Here is a 16,589-nt window from a genome sequence, read left to right on the forward strand (position 1 = left end):
TCCCCCCACAACAAGGCCCAAGATACCAGTGGTGCTGAGCTTGAGGAATCTTGCTGTATAATAAAGTTGATCAGATCCCCTATGGATAGGCACATATGTGACTTTTAATATTTTGTTATATAGACCATGCTGCAATGACAGTAGTATAAATTGGAATTCTTAGTTGCAGATGATGTAATCCACTTTAATCAGAAAAAAGATTATGATGAGTGGTTATCAAATTTCAGATAGGATCAAAGTCAAGCTTGGATGCTTTCTACCCAGTAACACATACCAAGCCAAAGGTCCAACGATACCACAGAACTTTTCTTTCTTTTTTTTTTTAAAGACTTTATTTGACACAGAGAGAGTGAGAGAGCACAAGCAGGGGTAGTGGCAGAGAGAGAGAGGGAGAAGCAGGCTCACCACTGGGAGGGAGCCCAATAAGGGGCTCAATCCCAGGACCCTGGGATCATGACCTGAGTGGAAGCAGATGTTTAACCGACTAAGCCACCCAGACACCCAGAACTTTTTAAAAAATATTTTTATTTATTTATTCATGAGAGACACAGAATGAGAGAGAGAGGCAGAGACACAGGCAGAGGGAGAAACAGGCTCCATGCAGGGAGTCCGATGTGGGACTCGATCCAGGGACTCCAGGATTACGCCCGAAGGCAAGTATCAAACCGCTGAGCCACCCAGGGATCCCCCAGAACTTTTCTAATAGAAATAAATTCCAGTGCTGTGCTTCATGCCATTGACATAAATTATACTAGGGATGTTATAACCTCTGTAAGAGCTACCTACCTGTGAAGGGCCAAAGGCTTGAGCTACTATGCTGGCCAGAATATCTGAACTTTCCACACATGGTTGCTATCTCCAGTTTGTGGGTTCTGGGCTGCCCTATTTATTTATTTTAGAGAGAGAAAGAGAGGACATGAGCAGGAGGAACAGAGGGAGAGGGAGAGAAAAACCCAAGCAGACTCCACATTGAGTGCAGAGCCTGATGTGGGGCTCAATGCAGGGTTCAATGTGGGTTCATTGAACCCACATTGGTTCAATCTCACAACCCTGAGATCACTACCTGAGCTGAAACCAAGTCAGAGGCTTAACCAACTGTGCCACCCAGGTGCCCTGGACTGGGGTGATCAGGAGACAGGCATGAAATTGGGAGTGTTATGGCTGGACATATACATCAGGGAGCTGAAGGCATGATGTGGTTATGATTGTCTAGACCCAGTTTTTTTTTTTAATTTTTGTTTTTTTCAAGATTTTATTTATTTGAGAGAGTAAGCTAGCCCAGGAGAGAGCACAAGCAAGAATGGGGGAGGGCAGGGGAGGGGCAGAGGGCAACGGAGGAGCAAACTCTCCACTGAGCAGAGAGCCTGATGCGGGGCTAAATCCCAGGACCTGGAGATCATGACCTGACCCAAAGGCAGATGCTTAACTGACTGAGTCACCCAGGTGCCCCTAGACCCAATTTTTAAATTTAACTTAATTTAATTTAATTTTATTATAAAGATTTTATTTATTCATGAGAGATAGAGACAGAGAGAGAGAGAGAGAGAGAGAGGTAGAGACACAGGCAGAGGGAGAAGCAGCACCCCCCGCCCCCACAGGGAGCCTGATGTAGTACTCCATCCCTAGGGGTCACGCCCTGAGCTGAAGGTGAGCCGCTCAGGCGTCCCAAAGAGTAAGATTAAATTATACTCAGAGCACTTAGAACAGTGTTTGATACTTAATAAGCCTTATCATAGTATTACACTATTTCTTTTTAAAGATATTATTTATTCATGAGAGACACAGCGAGAGAGGCAGACACATAGGCAGAGGGAGAAAGAAGCAGGCTCCTTGCTGGGATCCCGATGTAGGACTCAATCCCGGAACTGTGGGATCATGCCCTGAGCCAAAGGCAGATGCTCAACTGCTGAGCCACCTAGGTGTCCCTATAGTAATACACTATTATAAATATATTTTATATGTATATCTAAAATTATAATTATTAAATGTTAATTATTAAATTGCGTATTTTGTATACTAATGCATCCTCAGTGCCCAGAACAATGCCTGGAACACTGTAGATGTAGATGTTTATTAAATATTTGTAGAATGAATGAATGAATGAGTCATAGGCTTCCCTTTGCCTTACTCCAGAGTCACACTGTCCTTCCAATGGGGTGGGTTTCAAAGTGTTCAAGAACCAACTGGTCACAAATCAGGAATTGTAGAAGTTTGTGGGCAGGCCTAGGGCATAGCCCTCAATTGCTTCTTTAGGAAAAAGTGTTAAACCTACAAAGGAATCTGGAACCCAGGTCAAGGGTGATTTGGGAAGGAATATCTGCATGGCACGTGTAACAGGAATAACTCCATTTGTCTTGTTTTAATACTTTTCTTTTTAAAGATTTTATTTATTCATTCATGAGAGACACAGAGAGAGGGAGAGAGAGAGGCAGAGAGAGAAGCAGGCTCCATGCAGGGAGCCTGATGTGGGACTTGATCCCTGGTCTCCAGGATCAGGCCCTGGGCGGAAGGCAGGGGCTCAACTGCTGAGCCACCCGGGGATCCCCAATACTTTAAAAAAAATTTATTTATTCATGAGAGACAGAGAGAAAGGCAGAGACACAGGCAGAGGGAGAAGCAGGGAGCCCAAAGTGGAACTCCATCCCAGGTGTCCAGGATCACACCCCCGGCTGAAGGCGGGTCTAAACCGCTGGGCCTGCCCTTGTTTTAATACTTTAAAATTTCCTTCTCTAGGCCAGGCTGATTCGAATGCAAGTTGCAAGTTAATTTGAATTCAACTCTCTGTCCTTGCTCTCACAGAGAGTGAACAGGCTTCAGGACACTATAAATTGTCCATGTAATCAACAGAAGCAGTATTTTGGGGTAGCTCGGGTGGCTCGGTGGTTTGGCTCCGCCTTCAGCCCAGGGTCTGATCCTGGAGACCCTGGATCTAGCCCGCATCAGGCTCCCTGCATGGAGCCCGCTTCTCTGTGTCTCTGCCTCTCTCTCTCTCTCTCTGTGTGTCTCTCATGAATAAATAAAATCTTAAAAAAAAAAAAAAAAAAAAGCAGTATTTTGCAGCCACACAGACCTGGACTGGAATCCGGTCGAACCCTTAGCCACCCTATAATCTGGATTGTGCTTGGCCTTCGTTGGATGCTTTCTTGCCTATAAAATGGGAGATACCTTTTCTTCACAAGATGGTGATGGGAACACAATCAATTAGCGTTGCTTTTTAAAAGATTATTTATTTGAGAGAGAGAGCGGGCACACCGCAGGAGCAGGAGCAGAGGTGGGAGCAGGGAAGAGGGGCAGAGGGAGAGGAAACCTCAAGCCACCCCCAACTGAGCGAAGAGCCAAGAGAGGGCTCAATCTCACCACCCTGAGATCACCACCTGAGCGGAAATCGAGTCCGATGCTTAATCAACTGAGCCATCCAGGCGCCCCTGAAGATTTTATTTTTAAGTCACCTCTACACCCAACGTGGGGCTGGAACTCATAACTCTGAGATCAAGTCACACACGCTCCACTGACTGCACCAGTCAGGCGCCCCTGATTGTACATTTTGAAACCACTTACACTCTCTATAAATATCAGTTATCACTGACCCTCCACGTTGGTTCCTTGGTAGGGCTTTAGGAAAAAAAAAAAGTTCTGCATCAGTAAAAGAAGGGAGACCCTAATCTAATCTCAACGGCTCTGACGTCCAGGAGGGCCTGGGCTTTCCCGTCCCACCGCTAAGTCAAGGGCAAAATCCAGAAGAGGTCTGGTGGGCGATCAGGGCTGGGGTCCGGGTTAAGCTCCTTTCAGGTCGGACGTCACGATCCACAATTGCTGGCAAGGACCAAGGGAGACGCAAACCAGAAAGATGATGGCAGGGGGAACCTGCGACGCGGGGCGTGTGTTGTCGGGGGGGGGGGGAGGAACGTTTGAGCCGGAGAGGGAGGTTGGCGCCGCAGGGACCAAGCATCTGGTGCAGTGGAAGGGCACCGGGGCGCAGGGGCTCGCCGTCCTAGTGAAAGTGGGGCCCAGTGAAAGGGGCCAGCCGGCAGAATTTCGGTTCCCGCCCCGCGACTCCCGGCTTCGACTACACTTGCGTCCGCAGACGCCCTGGGCCCCTCGCTCCACCCCCAGGTGGGAGGGGTCAATGGACCGTACCATGATGCCCTTCTAGGGGTGGAGGTGAGGCTTGGGCCAGTCCTGCAGGGAGAGCCAGAGTACTTTGCTAGGAAAAATAGGGTTATGTATGTTGCCTGCCAAGTTTCTTAATCGCTATGCTTCCCCTCTGTCTATGAGGATCCTCGGCACTCCCTGAGGGGTTGCAGAGTCCAGCCACGCTCCCCCCTTCCCTCTCCGCACTTCGTGCATTCCTCCGCGGTACGTAGGCGGGGGAGGCGTACATAAGTCTCGACGCAGGAGGCGGGGCCGCTCAGTCCTCGAGGCGTCGGTGCTCTGCGGTGTTGGAACCTTGTTGCTTGCCGGCCTGTGCGCGCGTGCGCGGACATGGCCTCCAACGGTATGTAAGGGCGCGAGGCGGCGGCGGCGTGCCGGCCTGGGGCTTCGGTCCCTCCCAGCTGGGCTTTTTTTTTTTTTTTTTTTCTTTTCTGATGGGACCCGGGTGGCGGATCGCGTGTAGGGTTTTCTCGCACCGCTGTGGCGGGAAGCAACGGGAGGGGTGGAGGGGGGGAGGCCTGTGTCGCCATTTTGTTTCGCTTCTCCGGCGCCTTGCGCGTGGTAGGGGATCTTGCCGTCTCAGTGCCTTTACTTGAGGTGAGATTTGACACGGACGTTTCTTGGTAATTTGAAACGTGAGGCACGCATGGAAACGCTCGGTCCCGAAGCCTTCCCACCCCCCCCCCCTTCCCAGCCGCGAGCTCGGGCCCCGCTTTGTCGCAGTGCTGCATCCGGGCACTCGGTGCGCGCACGCGCCCTGCTGGCCCCTCCCCCCTTTCTCGCGGCGCGAACCCCCCTCCCGCCTCGTGTTAGCCCTGCTTTTTGTCGCGATACTCTCCGCTGCAGGCTCCGCAGCGCGCGTCCGGTGTGGGCCTAGCCCCGGGGGTCCCTCGGGAAGGGGCGGGACCGCCTGCTTCCCGCCTCGGTTGCCACGCGGCCGGGGGCGGAGGCTCGGGATCGGGGCCGTGCGCCCGCTTAACGGTTTGGGGGAGGCCCCTAGGGGGTCGTCTAACGGACTTGGGACCGGGCCCGAGGGTTTTCCCGCCTAAATTTCCGCTTTCCGTGGTGGGAGCCGAGAGGAACGGCCGCCCGAGGCCACACCCTCTCCCGATCCTTTGCCCTTTTCCTGCGGGGGAAGCGCCTCGTTTCCTGTACTGAGGAGGTGATGAGTTGATCTGGGTTGGTGCGCCTTCATTGGGGGCGATTTAAAAGCGCTTTCGCGACATTTGGTTTGCCGAGACTCCCAACAGCCCTCGAGGAAGGCAATGCAGATGAGCAGACGGAATCGTTTGGAGGCACGGGGCTTGGCACTTGAGTCCCAGTTGATTGACCTCCGAAAGCGAACTCTGTGATGATCTCTGTTATTTGGGGTCGGAGAGTTCTCTTGGTTACGTGGCTTTGTACTAAAAAAGCCCACGTTGTCATTCTCCAAGATTAGGCAAAGGGTGAAGAATGGCCTCATTTGAGACCTATCTGTTCTTTGGGCTTGGTTGAGAGAGTGGAGGCCGCATCCCCCTCACTGCTGCCTTTGGCTTGCATCAAAATCTGTCCCCAGTTTGTGACTTTAACTCGACTGTTGATGATACCTTTCCCCTAGAGTAGGTAAGAAAATAAAATGTTATGTAGGTTTGTGCAGTTCCTGACATCAGTTGAATTCACAGAACATTGTAGTTTACCACCAAGATTCTTTTCTTTTTTTTTTTTTTGTTTTGTTTTTGGTGAGACTTCTTGGTATCCATTGGGAGAAAACTTGATTATGACCTGCCATCTTGTCCTTCCTGTCATGAGGGAATTTCTGCCTTTTCTTGCAACATTGTTGATACTATCTGAAGGCCCCAGGGCTTGAGTTAAGAAATTTAATTCTGTTATACTCTCAAGGATGGCTGAAGGTAATGTAATTGTATTTTCTTTTGCAGACTATACCCAACAAGCAACCCAAAGGTGAGTGTTGTTTCAGGACTTCCAGTTCGTAGGGTGGCAAGGGTGGCTAAGGTATCTTTTCTTGATTCCACTGGTTTTTTTCTTTTTTTCCAGCTATGGGGCCTACCCCACCCAGCCTGGGCAGGGCTATTCCCAGCAGAGCAATCAGCCCTATGGACAGCAGAGTTACAGTGGTTACGGTCAGTCAGCAGACACTTCAGGCTACGGCCAGAGCAGCTATGGTTCTTCTTATGGACAGACCCAGAACAGTGAGTCTCTTTTAGTGGGTTACCCCGCCTCTTCCTGCTCTTTGAATGTTGCTTTTCTTAAACATTGCTGAAATGTTGAAACTGTATTTCTTTATTCGTAGTCTGTAACCCTTGAACTTTTTTTGGAGTTTGAATCTTTTCAAACAAATATTTAATTGGTTTGTAATTCTGGTTCCTTTTATTTCTGACTTTGAATTTTTCTGTTTATATTCTCCTTCCCATTTCCCTTCAGCATGACAATGAAATGTGGAGAGGAGAGTATTCCCTAAATGGAGAAAGTTTTAGGTTTTTTTTTTTTTTTTTTTTAAAGATTTTATTTATTTATTTATTAATTGAGAAACACAGAGGAGAGAGAGAGAGGCAGAGACACAGGCAGAGGGAGAAGCAGGCTCTGCGCAGGGAACCCAACGCGGGACTCAATCCCGGGTCTCCAGGATCACACCCTGGGCTGAAGGCAGCGCTAAACCACCAAGCCACCTGGGCTGCCCAGTTTTAGGTTTTTCATACAGGGAGGAAATGATTTGCTTAAAGATGTTTGAAGTCAGATTACTATGTATCATGGTGATACACAAACGGTAGAATGTACCTTGAGATCCTAATATGTACATAATGTGGGTTTCCCTATTTGTACTACACCCTTCTGAGAGGGTTAAAATACTTAATGAATAGGAATAGGAATCTCTTGGGATGGGATGCCTGGGTGGTTCAGCGGTTGAGCGTCTGCCTTTGGCTCAGGGCATGACTCTGAGATCAAGTCTCACATTGGGTTCCCTGCATGGAGCCTGCTTCTCCCTCTGCCTACATCTCTGCTTCTCTCTCTTTGTGTCTTTCATGAATAAATGAAATACTTTTTTTTTTTTAAAGGAATCTCTTGGGTTATGAATAGTATGGTCCTGGAGACTGGCTTTGGGATAGGTGTGATGAGATTAGAACTCTGAAGTTGGTGGAAGTTAAGAATATTAGCCTTAGGGTGGGAGGGGAAGGGCATCTTTGACCTTTAATTTAAAAGATTTCCAAGCAGCTTCCAAGAGGCTGACTTTTCAAGTGTGGGTAACAGTAGTAGTACATAAAGTTTTCTTTAACTTGTTTCCTGCCTTTTTTCTCAGAGTCTTTATGATTTCTTTTGCTTGTAGCAGGCTATGGCACTCAGTCAACTCCCCAGGGATATGGCTCAACTGGTGGCTATGGCAGTAGCCAGGGTTCTCAGTCATCTTATGGGCAACAGTCCTCTTATCCTGGCTATGGCCAGCAGCCAGCTCCTAGCAGCACCTCGGGAAGGTAAGGAGTTTGAGGGGGAGGTTTGGAATATGGTTAGAGGTGAATTGATAAGGAATGATGTGATCAACAGGAGCAATTAGGTGGGGGGAGAGGGAGGAGTCTTTGTAATGGAGTGGGGTAGGGAATGGAATGCGCCAAAGATGAAGTCTTGGACGTGCTGGCATTCTGATTCTGTTTGTTTCTCTTTCCTTAGTTATGGTAGTGGTTCTCAGAGCAGCGGCTACGGGCAGCCCCAGAGTGGGGGCTATGGCCAACAGTCTGGCTATAGTGGACAGCAGCAAGGCTATGGACAGCAGCAAAGCTCCTATAATCCCCCTCAAGGCTATGGACAGCAGAACCAGTACAACAGTAGCAGTGGAGGTGGTGGCGGAGGGGGTGGTGGAGGTGAGGGGTCTTGAGCTTTGCATCATTCCTACTTTTTGTAGAGATTTATATATACTGCTTGGCCCCTTAACTCTAAAAAATTCTTAAAATTTTTTTTTCTTGTTTCTTAGCTGTCTTTATTTTCATCATTCTTAATCTTTTGGTACTGTTTAATGCCACGTGTGTTTTTTCTTTAAAGAATCCTTTGTTTTCTGACAGGTAACTATGGCCAAGATCAGTCCTCCATGAGTGGTGGCGGCGGCGGTTATGGCAATCAGGACCAGAGTGGTGGTGGCGGTGGCTACGGGGGAGGCCAGCAAGACCGTGGGGGCCGCGGCCGGGGCGGTGGCGGTGGTTACAACCGCAGCAGTGGTGGCTATGAACCCAGAGGTCGTGGAGGTGGCCGTGGAGGCAGAGGCGGCATGGGGTAGGTGTTCTTGTGAGCTAGGGCGTAACATCAGTGGGGAGTGTGAAGGGTTGCATGAATCTCCCTTGAAGCTCAGTTCCTTAGTGCATGGTTAGTTTTTTTTCTAGGGGTTTGTGAGGGCTTAGAGTTGGGGGTATTGATGGTTTCTTTGTACATTCCCATTTTTTTATGAGAATTGGGGAGCCTGAACTCCCACCCACACCTCTGAATAGAGATTTGAGTACTGACACTTGTATTTCCAAAGAAGAAGGGAAAATATACATGGGTGTATGTGGATTGGAGTCATTGATATCCTAGGCAAAAAACATGGAAGTAAAGTCTTCTTTCGCTGCAAGGGAAACCGATGATCCCACTCCTGGTAATAGGGAAACTTGTTTACATGTATTCCCATGTGTCCTCTAAAGGAGTTGCTAATGCTTAACCTCATGACTTCAGCTTCCAGGAATTGGCTACTCTTCCCGTATATTGTAGTCATTTGAATCCATGAGCTTGATTTGCAGTAATTTGACTGGCAGTAATGATTTTGTGTGTGACTTGGTTTATGGGGCTGTCTGAAGTGTGCAGGCCTTTTGGACAAAATATGCTTGACAGTGGTGTCCCATCTCTTTGCTCCACTGTCCCCCTCCCCTGGTTACTTGTCCAGCTGGACCTTCTCTTTCTTCCCCTTCCCGCTGTAGTTGATTGAAGTAAAACCTTAGATTTGATGTTAAAGCATTGGTCAAATCTGTTGGTAAACATGATTTGAAGGACCCTCCTCTGTCTCCCTTTGAAAGGGGAGGAATGTCAGTGTGTTACTCCTTTTTGGGAAAAAGTAGGTTTTTTAAATGAGAGTTTGTATATGGTAAGTATTCAGAGGTGGGTGGGGGCAGTCTCAAAAACCATACGAAAATAAGGAAAACTCTGTTGTGTGCGTGTGTTTAATGCAAAACTTTAAAAGAAAAACAACTGTTATGTGACTGTTAACTTGCTCTGCATTTTATGTGCCACAGGTATGAAAGGTGACATTGCAAAATACTCCGCTCTTCTCGCAGTGTAGAAGGGGTGACCCCGGGGGTGGGGGGAGATCAAAAACAGCTCAGTAGTTAGGATAGGGCTTAGCTAAGTTTGTCTTGCTTTAAGGGGAAATTGCCTTTGGTTTTGACTTTTTATGGAATGGGGTTGGGTCTGCTTGCTGCTTTCAAAGCAAAAACCACAAAAATGTGTTCAGGGCTACCCCAGCCTGGTGTGAAATGTCTTCTGGGTGAATTGGGGGTAGGGTTTTTAAACCAACTACTGGGTTGTCCACCACTCACGACAAGAGGAAAAAACATCTGCTACATCGGAAGAACGACCAAGGAAAATGGGTCATTTTTTTTTCCAGAGGAAATAGATCTATAACCTTTTAAAAAGCAAAATCCTTAAAAACTGTGTGAGAAATTGCACACGTGTGTGTGACATGCTCAAAGGTCAGACAAGGGGTGGTCAGGAAGGGAAATGTATTTTAGTAGCCACTTGTATCTTTTTCCCAAAACACCTACCCATGTTTGGGGAATGTTAAACAAAATCAAAAAAACGCCCTTTTGTAGCCGTTGGAAGCTTCATGTCCTTTCTTCTAACTTGTCTTCTCCAGCGGAAGTGACCGTGGTGGCTTCAATAAATTTGGTGGTAAGTGAACAGAGTTTCCAAAATTCCCAACTCCCAGCAATGCTTTGTCTGATTGTTCATTTGCAGATGTTTTAGCGTGTTTTAAGTGTCAAAAGGTTTTGAAGTGTCCAGAACCACCTCCAGAAAGGGGTGGGGGAGAATGCCACCTGCTGCCAGTTGTGTGCTAACCTGGAGGCAGGGGAGTAAGACTCGGCAGTCGTCTGGTGCCAAATTGGTTTGACCCAGGTTACTAAGAGGTGTTTAGTAGGCCTCTGACAGGAGTGTTGCCACACCTGGCACTTAGTGACCACCATTTTGAGAAACTGGAGAGTGTGCTGGAACACGTGGTGCCAACTTGGCTTTAGGATCCTTTTGATCATTGTGTCCAAGGCTAGTGTGTGTGTATTTAACAACCTCCAAATGTTTTAATTCTGGAAGGGGGATGTGAACTATTGCCCTGCCCTAGGGATGGTGAAGTTGGTATATATGTATCTATATATTAAATACTGAATGGTGTCAATGCAATCCTACATATACATACTTAACTCAGATGGGCAAATAGAGACTAGCTCTGGGAAGGAAGGTGTGGACAACTACAAAGAAAGGTTGGGAGCATGTGTGGCTCATGGGAAATAACCAGGTCTTAACAGCACAAACTGAATTCATGGAAAAATGGCAAATTTGAGAAGTCTCCCAGTAAGCTGGAACTTTTCTGGTTTGGTTAACTAACAAAAGGTTTCTTGATTTGTCTCAACATTTAAAGCCAAAGGCTTGGGTTCATGATTTAGGTGTCATTGAGTGTGGGTACAATATTTATATATGGTGAATTCAGATAAACTTTGGTCAAAGATGGTCTCTGGAAAAAAAATAGAGGCTGCATTATGGAAATAAGATTTCTGGTCTGTTCCCTGGGACATGCTTTAAAAATACAATAGTTATTATGTATGTTTTTTTATTTTCATGTGGTTGGGGAAACAACATGGTTTTAAGAATGGTTTGTAAAGATGAAATTAAAACTTGTTCCACAAGGGATAAATAAGTGTCTTTGGTGTTAAAAGTTTGGAGAAACTGGATGGATGCATATCACATTGCTGGTGGTGAGCCCCTTTCTCTCTGGGGTGAGAGAATAGGGCCAAGCTATGAGTTGGTTTTGTTAACTGCAATGGGTCTCCCTGCTGGCCCCCCAATCTGTGCTGAGGACATTTCCCAGCCTGAGCTGGGGGAGGCAGAATTTCCTGGACTGTGGAGTTGTCCCTGTGGGGACTCAAGTTACATACAGATCTTAAGGGGCCTGTGTCTTCCCCAGCCCTGTCTAGGAGTTTCTCTGGGTAGGCAACCCAGGACAGGGTTTGGATGAGGCTGTGAGCATTTACTGATCATTTTGCAAGAGTTTGGATTGGTGTTAAATTTTTTCCTTGTCTGTCTCTCCTTCTTGACTAACAGCTTCTCTTTCCTTGTTTGTTTTTTTTTTTTTTTTTCATGTCACTTAAGGCCCTCGGGACCAAGGATCACGTCATGACTCTGGTGAGTCTACAGCTGGCATGAAAGAATGGCTAATGTGGCATCAGGACTTAGGTTGGCTGTTCTTTGACACTTGAGGAATCTGAAAAAGCAGGTGTGGGGGTGTACCTGGGTGGCTCAGGTTGTGATCACAGGTCCTGGGCCCGAGCCCCACAATGGGCTTTCTGCTCAGTGGAGAACCTGCTTCTGCCTCTTCTATCTGCCACTCCCCTTGCTTGTGCGTGAGCGCTTTGTCAGGTAAAAAAGTAAAATCTTTTCATAAAAGGAGGTTAAAGAAGGAAAATGAAGGGAAGGGAGTTTAGGTGTTAGAATTAACAATGATCTATAAACAAGCATGTATCAGAAATAATCTCAGTGGTTTATTTCCCCAGCAATTTAGTAGGTTTGGGAGGAGCCTGATAATCTGCATTTCTAACAAGTCTGAGGAGATGGTGATACATCTGTGGTGTAGACCATGTTCTCATACTGCAGTGGATTTTAAAAATGTGGATCATGACCAAATTAGTAAATGAAAAGACCTAAAGGGAAGGATTTGGATTTCAGTGTAAAAGAGGTTTTTTATCTTGTTTGCAGTTGAAAATTGACAAACGCTAGCGTGATTATTGTGTGATCTTAGGCAATGAACTCCTGAGCCTCTGTTTCTTTTATGGATGTTAACAATTTTCCAAGGAGTGTTGTAAGACTAAATTTAAATTTGTGAAATGGCTAATATACAGGCACTCAGATAATAGAAGGGAGGTGGTTTTCTTTCATTTGACCTTAAGATTTGTTTCTTGAATTTTATTCTCTCAATAAAGATTTTTATTTATTTGAGAGAGTGAGTGAGCACAAGAAGGAGAGAGAGAAGCAGGCTCCCTGCTGAGCTGGGAGCCTGATGGCAAGGCTCCATCCCAGGACCCTGGGATCATGACCTGAGCTGAAGGCCAGACATTTAACTGAACCACCCAGGTGTTCTCTTAAAATTTCTTTGTAAGCTTAATTAATATCCAGTGTTAAAGTTGGATTTAGAGTCACTTGTTTTGTCTTTGCTTGTTTACAAATTCACATTGTTTTTTGTTCAAGCAGAACAGGATAATTCAGACAACAACACCATCTTCGTGCAAGGCTTGGGCGAAAACGTTACAATTGAGTCTGTGGCCGATTACTTCAAGCAGATTGGTATTATTAAGGTACTGTGGAGCATAGTGGCTGCTTTTTCTGTTGGTACTTCAGGTTTTTGGATTTCCCATGTTAGTAAAAATAAAAATCTTAACTATTGCCAGCCTAATTTGTTGAGGAAAGAACGCTAGCTGTTGACATTTTCTAAAAGAAAGCACATCTTCATACAGAAAAGCACACTTGAGGGATACCTGGGTGGCTTAGTGGTTGAGCGTCTTGCCTTCGTTCGGCTCAGGGTGTGATCCCGGAGTCCCAGGATTGAGTTCCGCATTGGGTGCCCTGCATGGAGCCTGCTCCCTCTTCCTATGTCTCTGCCTCTCTCATGAATAAGTAAATAAATAAAAAGAAAGGCACACATGATAAAGAATGTCCTAAACTTTTGAACTTGTAGATTATAATCTTTAGTTTTAGCCGTCAAGTGAGATCATTATGATGACTTAAAATTCCAGTTAATGTGAGAAGGAAACAGTAGAAGGTGGGTAGTGCTATCTTCTGAGACTCATGCTATCTCGTTTCTTTTTTCAGACAAATAAGAAAACAGGACAGCCCATGATTAATCTGTACACAGACAGGGAAACAGGCAAGCTGAAGGGAGAGGCCACGGTGTCGTTTGATGACCCACCTTCTGCTAAAGCAGCTATTGACTGGTTTGATGGTGTGTATGAGGAGGCTGGGGGGGATGGGTTGCACAGGGCAACTAGCCTTAGAAAACAGGTCACATTTTGAAGGTTCCTTTTAGGTTTTCAATAGTTTTTACTTGCTACTTTAGTATATACAGTTGGTCCTCGAACAGCATGGGGATTTAGGGCCACTGACCTCTTGTGCAGTTCCAAATCTGCATATGACTTGACTTCCCGAAACTCAGTCATTTGACTACTGTTGACTTGAGCCTTACTTGATGAATTGGTAAACTTGTTTTGTATTTTGTTATTAAAATATAAACAGGAAGTTCATTTAATATGCCGTATTTGTTGTAAAGTCCACATATAAATGTGCACAGTTGTAACCTGTGTTCAAGGGTAAACTGTTGTCTTTGACTTACGTGTTTTCAATTATGAATGTTTTCAGGAAGGTGTAGAGTCTTGGTTGTACCAAACTTAATAGTATCTTTTTACATCTTTATTTCATTAGGTAAAGAATTCTCTGGGAATCCCATCAAGGTCTCATTTGCTACTCGGCGAGCAGACTTCAATCGGGGTGGTGGCAATGGTCGTGGAGGCCGAGGGCGAGGAGGTGAGGACCTACTTTGCTGTTGGTAAAAAGAGGTGATGGGTAGAGTGGAGAGGATGGTAAAGGGCTTGTGTAGGAAAAGGAGATTGGGTTAAATTAAACCTGGAAGGGGAACAGACCCATATTTCTGTCTACACTAGGACCCATGGGCCGTGGAGGCTATGGAGGTGGTGGCAGTGGTGGCGGTGGCCGGGGAGGATTCCCAAGTGGAGGTGGTGGTGGTGGCGGCCAACAGCGAGCTGGTGACTGGAAGTGTCCTAATCCGTGAGTGAAACTTTTTCTTTTAGTCCTTTAAATGTGGTGTCGTTTGATACTAGGGCAGAGTCAGGGATCTTCTAGACCTGTCAAGGCCACACTGATGGAGACAACTTTGGTTGAAAGCATACCTAATTAAGGCTGTTAGAGTGGGTACGATAGTGGACCAGGTCCAGTAATCTGTTCCTGTTGCTCCTCCTGGGAAGTGTTTTGGCCTGAGGTCCGTTTCCTCACTCTGCTCTCTTAGGTCACTGGAATCTTTTCCTAATTGTTGGTTTACTCCCACTTTTCCAAATTTTCTGTCTTTTCCTCAGTATATGTGAGAACATGAACTTTTCTTGGAGGAATGAATGCAACCAGTGTAAGGCCCCTAAACCAGATGGCCCAGGAGGGGGACCAGGAGGCTCTCATATGGGTAAGAAGGGACAGAACTGGTAATAAGAGGTTGGGATCACAAAGCCCTTTATTTTTTTAAAGATTTTATTTGTTTGCTTATTGGTGGGGGTGAGGAGGCTGGGGAGAGGGACAAGCGGTCTCCACACTCAGTGTGGAGCTCGAGGCAGGGCTCTATCCCACAATTCTGCTTGACCTGAGCCAAAACCAAAAGTCAGATGCTTAAACTGAAACACCCAGGTGCCCCAGAAAGCCCTTATTTTTAAGTAGGGAGGTTTGAGGAGGGAAGGTAGGACGGATTTAGGGGTGTATGATCTCATATTTCTTTTGTCCTAGGGGGTAACTATGGAGATGATCGTCGTGGTGGCAGAGGAGGCTATGACCGGGGCGGCTACCGAGGCCGAGGCGGGGACCGAGGGGGCTTCCGAGGGGGCCGGGGTGGTGGGGACAGAGGTGGCTTTGGCCCTGGCAAGATGGACTCCAGGTAAGACTCTTAAATTGAAGTGAGCTTTGAAGAGAGGTCATATGATAGGAAGGTTTCATTTTGAGGGCTAGTTTGTAAAGCTGAGATTATAACCATAGTTGGGTGTGGAAGGAGGGTAGGAGAATTACCTTGGGGAACTTCTTTGTAGATCTCATTTGCATTGTAGAGATAAGACTTTCCTAGGGGAAGATGGGGTTTGGGGGTTGGGTGGGTGGAGAGGTTGGCGACTCAAACCTAATTAGATACTCTTTTTTGCAGGGGTGAGCACAGACAGGATCGCAGGGAGAGGCCGTATTAGCTTGGCTCCTGAGGTTCTGCAACAGCTTTTCTTCTTGTACCCAGTGTTACCCTCATTATTTTGTAACCTTCCAACTCCTGATCACCCACGGGTTTTTTGTGTCGGACTATGTAATTGTAACCATATCTCTGGTTCCCATTAAAAACCATCGTTTTAGTTAATTTTTTTCCTCTTCCCCCTCTTCACTCCACTGGAGGATTGATACCTGGGTCAGGAATGTGGGCAGTTTTTCTCTTTCAGATCATCCTGCCTAGCAGGAACTGGAAAAATTTGTTCCTGCTTAGCAGGAACTGGAATAAAGTGTTTGATAACTTGGTCCAGGGGAGAAAAAGTCAAGTGGCATCTTTGAAAGTAGAGATTAAAACTTCTGTTTGGCAAAAATTGGATGTATGAATGGGGTAAGTGAATGTGTGGGGTCATGACTGTGGCTCAAAATATATGTTCAACTATATGCGAGTTTTTCTTTTCCCACGTTTATTTACATGCTGGTCTTGATATACTGTTGTATCAATTTTACCTTTTTTAAGATCCTTGGCTTTTTGACAGTTTTCTAAGGATGGGGCTCATATAAAGCCCCCGATGTGGGACTCGGTCCCTGGATCCCGGGATCATGTCCTGAACCGAAGGCAGACGCTCAACCACTGAGCCACTCAGGTGTCCCTGGGGCAGTATTCAGATTGGCTGGCACATAACCTAGCCAAATTGGGTCTTTGGTAGGAAGGAGTGTATACCTACGTCATGGCAGATGATGGAGTTGCATGGGTTAGTTACATGGCTCTCAGAATCAGAAAATGATAGAACCAAGACTGAGGCCTAGCCTTAGGACTTAATTTTCATTTCTTAGCATTTTCATTCTGAAATCAGTGTTCTCCAGGGGACAAACTCCTGTCCAAAAACCTTTGTTTGCTTAGGTCTTAAGAGGTTGCTAAATTTGAGGGAAGAGGGACAGGAATCAATTGGTGGTAAAGAGAGGGAAGGTTAGATGGTGAATGTGTCGTGTGTCCTCCCCCCCCCCCCCCCCCCCCCCCGTTTTCTTGAGGTGGAGCTTGGGTAGGTAGGTGCTGTAAGAGGACAGTGTCCTCACTTTCATATCCTGCCTAGACTCAGGGCTGTGATCATGGTATTTTTTTTCACTCTAAATTCTATTTGACGGCACAAGCAGGGGGAGGGGCAGGGAGAGGTAGCAGGAGGCTCCCTGCAGAGCAGGAAATTTCTTGG

The 16,589-nt window shown here is 46.5% G+C and overlaps 1 protein-coding gene across 4 annotated transcripts; it reads left to right on the forward strand.

The window, feature by feature from the left end:
- Positions 1–4,361: 4,361 nt before the first annotated feature.
- Positions 4,362–15,532, forward strand: FUS (FUS RNA binding protein). Of its 4 annotated transcripts, none has more exons than XM_072836592.1 (15): positions 4,362–4,495; positions 6,069–6,093; positions 6,187–6,341; positions 7,475–7,619; positions 7,813–8,003; positions 8,202–8,409; positions 10,019–10,053; positions 11,524–11,556; positions 12,619–12,722; positions 13,237–13,366; positions 13,843–13,944; positions 14,082–14,205; positions 14,511–14,611; positions 14,926–15,073; positions 15,332–15,532. In XM_072836592.1, exons 1-15 carry the CDS (start codon positions 4,483–4,485, stop codon positions 15,369–15,371), a joined length of 1,554 nt encoding a protein of 517 aa, XP_072692693.1. In that variant the 5' UTR covers positions 4,362–4,482; the 3' UTR covers positions 15,372–15,532. The 4 variants fall into 4 exon arrangements, with proteins under 4 accessions (XP_072692693.1, XP_072692695.1, XP_072692694.1 ...); XM_072836594.1 differs by having other exon boundaries at positions 7,813–7,979; XM_072836593.1 differs by having other exon boundaries at positions 7,478–7,619.
- The last annotated feature ends 1,057 nt before the right edge of the window (positions 15,533–16,589 follow it).

The sequence above is a fragment of the Canis lupus genome, chromosome 8, assembly GCF_048164855.1.
Source record: "Canis lupus baileyi chromosome 8, mCanLup2.hap1, whole genome shotgun sequence".
Taxonomy (NCBI): domain Eukaryota; kingdom Metazoa; phylum Chordata; class Mammalia; order Carnivora; family Canidae; genus Canis; species Canis lupus.